General features: G+C 38.8%; 1 protein-coding gene across 1 annotated transcript in view; it reads right to left on the reverse strand.

The window, feature by feature from the left end:
• The window catches only part of LOC106891711 (bile acid receptor-like), a 14,804-nt gene extending 3,087 nt beyond the window's left edge, over positions 1-11,717 (reverse strand). The window contains exons 1-10 of the mRNA XM_014948421.1: positions 11,424-11,717; positions 6,990-7,116; positions 4,868-5,233; positions 4,141-4,281; positions 3,380-3,519; positions 3,189-3,290; positions 2,992-3,091; positions 1,820-1,948; positions 1,181-1,294; positions 30-143 (exon numbers count right to left, since the gene is read on the reverse strand). Of these exons, the coding sequence (XP_014803907.1) occupies positions 30-143; positions 1,181-1,294; positions 1,820-1,948; positions 2,992-3,091; positions 3,189-3,290; positions 3,380-3,519; positions 4,141-4,281; positions 4,868-5,233; positions 6,990-7,080 (1,297 nt within the window). The 5' untranslated portion in view covers positions 7,081-7,116; positions 11,424-11,717. The remainder of the gene's footprint in view (positions 1-29; positions 144-1,180; positions 1,295-1,819; positions 1,949-2,991; positions 3,092-3,188; positions 3,291-3,379; positions 3,520-4,140; positions 4,282-4,867; positions 5,234-6,989; positions 7,117-11,423) is intronic.

An 11,717-nucleotide genomic window follows, 5' to 3' on the forward strand; every position in this document is an offset into this window, starting at 1 on the left:
TGCCCCCCCCCCCCCGCTCTCCCATTTACCTGAAAAAAACACGGTGGTTGCCACAAGCAGGGCATACTCGGCCTCGGTCACTTTGAGTTCACCCATGCTTCTGTAGAAGTAAAACAGCGCGGTAATAAACTCCTCGGTTATACCTTAAAAATGAAATAAAACAATGAGAATGTTATGTCAATGCAGGACTAGGCACTGCTGTTACGAGCCAGCTTTGCCCTGCTTTTTTAAAGCTCTAGGCTGTTCCATTGCGTCAAGTAATTAGCAGACTTGTTAATTTTTGTAGTAGTAAGAAATTTTGTAGTAGTAAGAAAAGTTGTATCACAGTTGTACTGTGTAACTCGATATAAATAAATCACACACACAATCACACAGAATTACCTAGGCTGGAAGAGACCCTCGGGATCATCGAGTCCAACCATCCACCCTACTCTAAAGTTCTCCCCTACACCATATCCCCCAACACCACATCTAAACGGTTCTTAAACACAGCCAGGGATGGGGACTCAACCACCTCCCTGGGCAGCCTCTTCCAATGCCCGACCACTCTCTCTGTGAAGAATTGTTTCCTAATGTCCAGTCTAAACCTACCCTGGCGCAACTTGAACCCATTACCCCTTGTCCTATCATCTGTAACTTGGAAGAAGAGACCGACCCCCGCCTCTCTACGCCCTCCTTTATCCTAAGATAAAAGCAAATACAACCATCACCTCTTCCTTCCAAGAGGATGTAGTGCCTGTGCATAGAGTCATAGAATCATTCAGGTTGGATGAGACCCTTGGGATCATCGAGTCCAACCATCTCCCCTACTCTACAAAGTCCTCCCCTACACCATATCCCTCAGTACCGCATCTAAACGTCCCTTAAACACATCCAGGGATGGTGACTCAACCACCTCCCTGGGCAGCCTTGGATGGACCTATCCAAGCCCTCCTGGTAAGTTAATACAATTATTAAAGTTGGCAAAGCCAGTGTTTGGTCGCATCAAGGACCTTATTTTCAACTGCAACTCTCGGCATTAAACCATAATCCAATGTGACAGAGGAGCTCAAGGGAGCAGAGAGGAAGAGGAGAAGAAGAAGGAGCAGTGGCCACACTGACAGTGTTACTCGCTGTGGGTAAGAAGAGGGACAGCGAAGCAAAGGATTCGCAGGTGTTTTGGTTCTGAGACCTTCATTACCCGTGGTAGTAGTGGAAGTTGGACTCTCTTCATCATGAGACATTTCCATAGAATAAATGGTTTTGTCGAGGTTTTGAATGTGACATGTCCCGTGGTCAGAAAGTCTTACATGGCCTGGAACGAGACAGATGACAGTTCCCAGCTCAGCTTAATGTGACTTTAAATATTTGCTATTTCTCTGCATCTGCTTTGCAGATATATCCCTGGAAATGTGTGCATTTTTCCCAGATCCATGCAGGTAGAAAAAAATAGTTCTTTTTGGCATGCAGCACCGAGTGCTTTAATGGCATTATTGTTGGTAAAAGCCTCTTGCGTTAAACTTGACACAATATATAGCATGTCATTAATATGACTAATATTATCGATTCACCCCAAAATTTGTGCAGACACTCAAAAATGTTGCTCTTGTTTGGAACTAATAGGAGGAAAACAGAAATCCTTTTTTAAATTTTTTTTTTGTATGCTCTTTGAAAAAAAAATCCTATAGAAAGTCTGTGGGCATTACTGGTACTATTCTAGGTACCACTATGCTAGAATAGGAAATTATTTGAGATTAAGTGAATTAAAGTGAGCGAAAGTTGTTTCATAGTGGCAGAACCTCCTGCTGGTGTTAATAGAAAGCTTGTTGGTCAAACTTACTTTCACTTGTTGATGGTTGGCATTCACTAATTCTTTGGTTATATATTTGGGCTGAACGCAAAAACATCGCCTCAACTGTTGACCCTTTTAGCAGCGCGATTTGATCTTCACTAGCTAAACTTTCAAACCCTGCAGAGAAAGATACATGTTAAGAATCAAGGAAGGCTGTGGCTGTCTTTAAGCCCCTAACATGAGTTGATAGAATTATTTTTTTTAATAAATGCCTTTACTGGAAAGGAAGAGCCATAGTTAAAAGATGCTTGTACGAAAGACTACTGGGATCTGTCTTGCTGGTTTCCAAATTAGACAAGTAAAAAGGAAAAAAAAAGAAAAAGTGCAGTTGTCAGTGCCCAGTGTTAGAAGATTCACAGGAAGAGACAAGTAAAAATTTTGGGAATGATCAAGACTTTATTGAAAATGTCTTTCTAATATCTGATTTATGTCAAATGACCTAATACCTAATAAATTTGCTGCACTGGTTAATGAGTGTGGGTATTCTTATTCATTGATATCTGATCTTTTTTTAAAATTATGTTCATCTTTTGACAAATTCATTATCTGCACTTAAAATTAAACACCAAAGGAACTTTATTGATTTTTTTCTTAATCCTGATCAGAGCAGGATATGTAACATAAGAAAACAAACAGCTCATCCATTCTTTCAGATCTGTTCCACATTAGTGCTAAATTACATCAAATATCTGCTTTAGATGTGTTGATTGACTTTTGTCCTTTTTTTTTATGAAAGGAAAATATGAATAGGAGCACCTGGTTAGTCCCTTTTGTGCTGCCTTTTCCTTTGAAGTAACATCTGGTTTTTTTCTTTGTTGAGTGTGATAAATTGCAAACTGAGCTGGATTGCAGAGAATGTGCTGAAATAGTAATTCACTGAGGATGATATTTTGAATATACTTTCAGAAAAATGTCTCTATGTTGGAAATAGAAAAGTAATTGTAGCACACTTTTGAAATGAATGCTTCTAACTTGTCCTTGTGGCAAGTAAATGGTAACCCTGATCATTAGAGTTGTAAGAAAAAATAGTCTGTTAAATGAGAGTTTTCGTAAAGCCTGGATTTTTCTCGGATTCACAGCATCAGTGTAGTTTCTGCCTCTTAAAACAAAAAAAAAAAAGTCACACTATTTGGTAACATTTCCCAAAGGAAGGAACTTACCTGGAAGTCTTTTAGTGAAATCCACTAACACTTGTACATGGACAACGGCTGTCTCAGAGAGATGGAGAAAACTCTCCTCAGGACTTGCAGTTTCCTGTAGCTGCATAAAAGAACATTTAGACATCTGAGATAACCACGATACGGTGCTTAGGATAATAACAACTTAGCACTGCAGGCTGATTGTTCTGTATACGTACAAACTTTGCTTCCTCAAGGGGAATTGTGTACTTTTGGTGTGCTGCTACAATGTGGTCAAGAAGCTGATGTTCCCCTGGAGTAAGTTCCATTTTCTCTGGGATCTGGTAAAAAAATAAACCAATCAGATGACAATGACTTGGAGCAGAAAGAAATGATAAAAAGAGATATTTTAAATAGAAAATTATCACACTTTTCCAGATCTTGTTGTAGATGATACATGCTTACTGTTCAGTCCCTCATCTTCCAGTTTTAGGTTGCAAAGAAAACTGTTCTTCTGTTTGAAATTCTTCCTGAGTCTCTTTGACTTGCACTGTACTTCAGTCAGCAAACCTGTGAGGCGTGGAAGTGTGCATCAACACATAAATAATGACAATTTTCAAATAATCACTTTTATAGATAAGGTGAGTCTCGCATCACAGGACCTGTCACCTATAAGGAACTGTGCTTCTGAGAGAACATGGCCATGTGGTGCTCATTATGCAAGTTAGTGTTCAGTGTCCACCAAAGGCCTGAGTGTTCACAGTTGTCTTACACCATCTCGTTTGTGGCTCTGTGACGTACAAGTGTGAGAATTTTTCATGAAAACTATTGTGCATTTTTTTTTCTCCTTTTTTTTTTTTTCCTTTTTTCAAATACAAAAGCACTTCTGATACGTTTACTGCTGTCCTGCCAAGGTTCAGGATATTTAGCTGCCTCTTATTAGTACATTTTATTTTCTCTTGTAATGTCTTTGAACAGCAGTCCTCTTCCCTTCAGGAGGTACATCCCAAGCATTGGTGGTGTCTGCAGATGAAGATGCTACACATGCTACAGACTGTACTAGGTACATTTTCCTACAGCTAAATGAAGTTTAGACCAAAACCATTTACCTCCAAGGAGGAAAAGGGATTGACTGGAGAACGTTTTCTCCAAGTTGATTGGTAAAGTAGCCAACATGGAAGGAGCACTTACATTCTGCTAGCATTCCCACAGCTTTACACTTCTTCAGGCGACATTCCTGACACTTCCTTCTCATGTACATGTCCATTTCACAATGACCTCCGTTCTTGCATCGATATACTGCGTTTTTGGTTATGCTACGTCGAAAGAAGCCTACAGACAAGGATTGGGTTATGACCGAAGGAATCTAAGGAGCTTTATCTCATAATGTTGTAAAGAATTAAGGTGTCTTTTAAGGGTTTTGTATGGTTGGTTTTTTTACAGTGGAAACATTACTTTGATTTTAAATTTGCTTTTTAAAAACACAGTTACGTCTTGTTCTTTCTGACTGATACTAATTGCTTTTTTCCTTACCTGACCAAGGCAGCTCCCATATAGCAAGTAAAGATACAAGTAGGAAGCAATTGTTACTTGTACTTATTTAATAGTAAGTAAAATTAATAGCACTGAAGGAAATGTGTAATAAATGGTCATAAGAAAGTCAGCACCTGCTTAAACACTATTCTAGAGAATAATCAATGCAAAAATGGTTTGTGTTAAACGCTTATATTAAATACACACTGTGAAAGCATGTCTTCAAAAAATATAATAAAAATATGCATCTGGATAAGCGTGTTAGATAAATGAGAATCCTCTGTAGAATCATCAAGTTAAAAAATAATGAAATCTGTTTGCTTAAATCACAGATGTACATCATTATGTCGAGCACGGTGAGGCCGAGGACTGCCTGCTCTCTCACCTTTGCAGCCCTCGCAGGTCAGTGCGTTGTAGTGGTAGCCCGAGGCTTTGTCCCCACACACGACACACAGCTCCTCCTGCCCCTTCACTCGCAAAGAAGAGTGGGTTAATCTTGGCCGTTTGAGCCCTTGGTATCCGGAGTCGTTAATGTGGGGAGCCACGAAGGGGGGTTTGCTTAATTCACAGCTGCTGATGACACACTGCCCGTCACCGTAGGGAGAGTCCAGGCTGTAGGTGCTGTACTGGGACTGGGAAGGCTGGGACTGTAATACGGGAGGAGGAATCTGGACCGTTGAGTACTGACAGTAAGGTGCAGTCTGAAAATCCGTGTCTGGCAGCTGATAGTTGATGTGCTCCGGTAAAACATCTATGTACAGAAGAAATTCAAATAAAAACCTGAGGATTAACTTGACATCAACTACTTGAACGTTTAAAACTGTTTTCTAGATTAAACTTTTAATAATAAGTATTAGAGGATATAAGCATTAGAGGAAGAGTGTGGCCAGCAGGTCAAGGGAGGTCATTCTCCCCCTCTACTCTGCACTGGTGAGGCCACAACTGGAATTCTGTGTCCCGTTCTGGGCTCCCCAGTTCAAGAGGGACAGGGAACTACTGGAAAGAGTCCAGCGAAGGGCAACAAAGATGATTCAAGCATTGGAGCATCTCCCTTATGAAGAAAGGCTGAAAGAGCTGGGACTCTTTAGTCTGGAGAAGAAAGGCTGAGGGGAGACCTTATCAATGCCTACGAGAATCTCGAGGGCAGGCTGAGGGAGGAGGGAACCAGACTCTTTTCAGTGGTTCCCAGTGAGAGGACGAGGGGCAACGGGCACAAGTTGGAACATAAGAGGTTCCACTCAAATATGAGGAGAAACTTCTTCACGGTGAGGGTGACAGAGCCCTGGAACAGGCTGCCCAGGGAGGGTGTGGAGTCCCCTTCCTTGGAGATTTTCAAGACCCGCCTGGATGCTCCTGAGTAACATGCTCTGACAAGCTCTGGGCAATCCTGCTTCAGCAGGGGAGTTGGACTAGATGGTCTCTATGGTCCCTTCCAACTCTAAAATTCAGTGAAATTCAGTGAAATGCATTTTCAGAATTCTCGCATGATCTTTTTAAATGTGCTACTGGTAATGTTTCTAAGCAAACACCTGGATGTAGTGAAAGTGGCTTAGTACCAGTTTGGGCAGTGTCACGTGGGTGTCACTGGATTCTTTAGTTAGTACGTAATTGACTATCATTTGCCAACAGATGACACAGCTACCTTTGAGTTTACACTTCATTTTAAGTTGTCCAGTTACAGAAGAATATTTTCCCTTAAGTAAGTGAATTTGTTAATGAGTGAAGTGTTTGTTAGTGGTGCATATTTTAGGCATAATTTTGAAAATGTTGCACATGAAGAGTCTGAGAAAGGTGATTCAAAAATAATAGAGTGGTAAAAATTACTGTGACAGTAGTCTTAAAGTTGAAATTCGGTAGAGTAAAAACCAGAAGCTTGTTTTATTTAGGTTTTTTGCACATATGATAGTTGATAGTTAAGAAATTTCATTTTAGCAAAATGTATGTACAGAATTTGAGGAGAACTTCTTCCTGCCTTTCTATCTGTAGAATTTTAATTTTATTCAGCCCCCCTTAAATGTACACAGCTATACTGAAAAAAGCTTGTGCAACATGCATCATGTTTCATTCTTCCTTTGGGATTGATCTAATCTCTGTAAAAACAAATTGGAAAGTGTTTTTTAAAGGAGTTTGGAGGTCTTTTTAATGGTGTTTCTTTGTACTGCTTTTACGCAATTAGTTATTGCAATTATAGTTCTATAAGATAAAATAACCACTCTCTATTTATAATGTGTCTGGAATACTGTAATAAAACCTGTATCTTCTTCATAGAAGTCAAAGGGAGAGAGCACCAGTAACGTTTATATGAAATGATGAGTGAGCATAATCCAGATACCAAAATCTGTATGAGCACATTTGTCTATTTCAACACCCTTTCAGTATGGGCTTGATAGTCAACTGTGGAGCTTCTAAGAGCTTGTAAACTAAAATGAAGAAAATAATGTGAATTTCCACAGATGTTCATTTTTCTATACTGCTTCTTCATAGTATAAAAATTTTGCTTTACTCACCGTAATACTGTATGGGCTCAGGAAGACAATACCCATCAGGTACAGTGACAAATGTATTTGCCATATTCTGTTCCCAACCGCACTGTTTCATTCACTTTGCTGTGTGATAGACTTTTAAGAAGGAAACCTAGAGAAATGTAGAAGTAAGAGAAACATCATGTGAGAAGGAATTGCTGGGTAGGTTAGAGCTAAACACAGAAAACTCCAGAGTATGAAACAGTTTGCAGATCGTAAGGACAGCAGAGGTATGTGTGAATTCATATCGTATTTTAAATGAGGCTGCAAAGTGTTTGATTGTCCAACAGTACAGATTCGAGGTAGAGTCCATTCCTAACTGTTTTGCTCCTAATTTTACAAGAAACCATGTGGGGGAATCAGAGTAATCATTGGTAAATTCTCTGGTTCAGGAAGAGATTAAAAGGAGCTTCACTGGGTAGAAAAAACTTGCTTTCAGAGCGAGTTATAGAGAAGTTCTAGAAAAGCGTGTTCGGAACATTCTTAAAAGAGTTTTAGAAAAAATAAGTCTGTATGGTACTAGCATCAGCTGGGTTTGTGTCTACATGTGTGCATGGGCAGTCTCTGGTATTGGTTGGCAGTTGAGTGGTAATAGAGTAGCTGTTAGAGAAGTCAGTAGGAAATATTTTCCTTTACCCCTTGTCCTTCTGCATGTGTGGAATGTGTGAGAGCATCACTGGTTAAAAGTATGTTGTATCTGATGTCCATTGAGTAAGGACTCTATAAAACAATCTGCCAGTGAACACTTATGGTCTATCCCTGAGCAGACGGGAAAGACAGAAAAGATAAAAAAGCCTACTATTTGGAAAGCATAGAAAATCAGACTGCTACACGTGCACAGGATTCTCTGCATGTGCTCTTGCAGAATTTGCAGCAAATTGGGTTTAAAGATCTTCCTTGAAGGACTCACATGTTGGGTTTTGTGCAATACCTGTAGTTAAATATAGCTGAGAAAACGAAAATACCATTTCAGGGAATCTGAATTGAAGTTATTGTCTTAAAAGACATATATCCCTTCCTCCAAAACAGCGTGTCTTTGGAGCTGAACACTTTCTCTTTATGTTGTCAGCAGAAGGTGACAAGACGCAGTGAGGCTGGAATGCTGATTTTTTTGTTATCTCTGCTAGTAAATATTTGTTTGAAAGAGAAATGACTCACTGAATCATGAGGTCCTTATCAGTTAGATCAGTTCGGCCTGGGCAAAGTCTACATTTTTCCCCCAAAATGTGTATTTGCTGAAGTAATGTGTTTGTGGATTCCAGTAGTTTCTCTAAATAAAAATAATAAAAGGATAGAAGCTAAAATAAAATTTCACTGACCCACTCTGATAAAAGTATTACATTGGGAGTATAAAGTACATATTACCAAATGCAAGGTGGTTGGTTGATTAAACATTCTAAATCTTGGAAGCAGATTTCCATTAAGCAAAGTTTCTTCTATTTAGGTATTGTATGAGAATGGGTTTGAGGATTTAGCCCTTCTTACTGATTTTTCTGGCTAATAAACGTTACCGGTTGCAACCACAGAATTCCCAGCTTAGAAATGAGACTTTGTAAATTGAAACTCTTAAATTAAGAGAATGTTATAACAGTATTAATAGCAAATCCAATGGTTATTTTAGGAATGCTATATTGTCTTGAAATGAGACTCAATGGTCATGCCTGTGCATGAATGTTAACTCTTTCATTTTCTGTCACTTGAGAATTTAGTGTTAACAAGCTTGTTCTTCTGATATAAAATAGCATGGGGCTTTTTAAAATAAAAAATATGAAGGGAATAAGATATAAGGAAGAACTTAATTTTCTAGGACAGGAAAGTTTTGATTATTTGTAAGATTGTCTCTCATAGTCACGTGTCACAACCTTTGCCTCACCCTTTCTATATTAGTCAGTCAGCAGCAGGGAAGCCTCCTCCAAACTTCAGGAATTGCTGAAATTTCATGATGCATTATATGCTTGTCTCTCAAAAGTTAGTAGCCATCCCTAATCTCACACCTCACTGGGTGTGAACCACGAGCTACAGGACACAATTCTTCAGCCCACACATACGTTCTTTAACACTTTGCTCTGCAGGCATGTAAATTCTGCACACAAAGCTTAGCCATGCACTGGGAAGCTGTGGAATCCTTGACAGAATGTAGCAGACATGCCCAGCTGTAATTTTCAAAACATAATAACTTGGTAAAAGTTGAAATAAGACTGGAGTAAAAGCTGTGGGTGTTTGGGGCAGCTATAACTGCCATTCGCAAACCAAAATATTTTGTTCCCATTTTTTTTCTTTTCCGTGAATTCAAAATATGGACGTACGTTTTGTGTATGTGTGCTTTAAAAAGGAAGAAAAAAAAAAAGTAGTATCTTCTCAGAGATGATACATAAAGGCCTTTAGGCCTAAAAAGTGGAAATAACTGAAAACAAAATAATAATAGTTTTGTAATAACTTGTTTCATAGGATCACAAGCAGTAACACAGTTAGGACGAGTCGTTAGTCCTTAGGCAGGCACACAGACCCGAAAGAAAATGTTGTCTGCATAATGGGACGTGCTATTCCCTGCTTTTCCTTCTTAGTTGCTTCTGAGGTGCTATTTCTGTTGGGTATTTTCACATGTGAAATCCTAATGGGGGGTGGATTGGTTGTTCGGTTTTAATTTTGAAAGCCTCTACGAACAGGAGAATTGAATGTATTTATTTTTTTCAGAAGAAGATGTGACTTAGACTCTAGGTTGCTTAAGCAGTTTGGAAAATGTTGCACTTTTACAGGCTTAGTTTTATAGTCATCAGTCTTCTGAACTAATAACGTTCAATATAGATAGAATGTATGTTAATTCAAGGGATTGATTATCCATCTAATACAGAAATTCAGCAATGTTCAGTTGCTAGTCCTAACTGAAAGATTTTGAATTTATCAAAGATGGAATCCATTAAAGAAAAAAAAAAAGAAAAAGCCGTCACTTGGTAAAAGTAAAGTAGAATCACAAACCAATCACTTAACACAGTGTACACGTTCAGACTAGAATATATACTGTACATCTATTTATTGTTATGGTGAAAGATGTTGTTTTTATCATTTTTATTGCTATAAAATACCACACCATAAAGTAACATATCGTCAACTTACATTATTAACTGTATTAAGATGCAAAACATACTTCTTCTAGAAGAGGTTCCAGGGAGCTCTTTAAGGGGTTTGTATCGACAGTACTTTAGCTGCTATTGTAAATATTTTGACAGTTGAGTCATAGGAAAATTTCTTGTTTACAGGGTATTTTAGGAACTCAAGCTGAAGGTCTCCAACATTTATTTAACACACCTTGTGGCACGTTAATGATCATGTAGTGCCACTAGATAGCACATCTCAATCTCCGTGTTAATCGCTATACTTCTGGAAAGCGTAGCTTAATTTTTTAATTTGTGACATTTAAACAAAAACTGAAAAAAGTTTTAACTGAGCACAATCAGTGGCAACTATGTGCAGCATCAGGTGATATATTCCGTTTCACTCTTGCAATTCAGTAATCACTGATTACTGTCATTAAAGAATGATTTTGCAGGAGAAGTTGTAGCATCACTTGATTGATCCGGTATGCAGCTTATAAACATTATTAAAGTTTTATCTGTTTCTCCCAGTTTTAATGTGCCAAGAAGCTCCCCTAATTAAAGAATGATTTTGCAGGGGAAGTTGTAGGATCACTTGATTGATCCGATATGCAGCTTATACACATTATTAAAGTTTTATCTGTTTCTCCCAGTACGTCAGGTGATATATGCGGTTTCACTCTTGCAATTCAGTAATCACTGATTACTGTCATTAAAGAATGATTTTGCAGGAGAAGTTGTAGCATCACTTGATTGATCCGGTATGCAGCTTATAAACATTATTAAAGTTTTATCTGTTTCTCCCAGTTTTAATGTGCCAAGAAGCTCCCCAGAGCTGCTGTTTGAAGAAATCCCACTTCTCCTTAGAAGTGTTTCTTCCTTATCATATAATGATAATAATAGGAATTGGCTTATTTCACTCATGGATTGTGTTGCAATTATCTTGAAACCTTCCTTTGGAACTGTTACCCCGTGAATAATTATTTCAAAGGCGTAATTTTTATACATTGTAAAATAAGAGGTTAGGTTGTTTGAAACTTACGGTTTTCCTTGTACTTTGGGTAAGGGAAACAAATAATTAAATTTAAAAGCCATTTTACATCACTTTTTATGTCAAATGAAGTACTGTTAGAAGAAATTCTTGGCAGTAACATACCAAATTTAAAAGTGCATGTTTCCTGTTTTCATTTAGTCAGACATTTAGAAAGAAAGGAAAAAGAAGAAAAAAAGACCAATACCTGAAATATTTTCACATGGCAAATTGATTTATGACTAGAGCAACAATTTATAATCCCAGAGCATTCAGAGAAGTCAATGAAGTACTCACGGGGGTTCCAGGGAGTTTCTTGCTTCCAGAGTGGAGTCCTCTGGGCTGCAGCACCGCTCCCCGCGCCGAGTCCAGCTGGAGCAAACTGGGCCTTTTCCCTATTTATCAGTTTCTGAGCACACACTGGGCTCCAGACACTCCGCAGAGCAGCGCTACGGCTCTGAGACACAAACTTCCCACACAGCCTTTTCTGGGGTCGAAGCGAGGGCAGCTGCAAGTCCACATAAATCAAATAATAACTGGGTCATCAGGGACAGAGGCCATGGGGACCCTCGCGTCACCGTTTCCCGGAGT

This window comes from Calidris pugnax, unplaced genomic scaffold, assembly GCF_001431845.1.
Source record: "Calidris pugnax isolate Ruff unplaced genomic scaffold, ASM143184v1 scaffold91, whole genome shotgun sequence".
In the NCBI taxonomy this organism is placed as follows: Eukaryota; Metazoa; Chordata; class Aves; order Charadriiformes; family Scolopacidae; genus Calidris; species Calidris pugnax.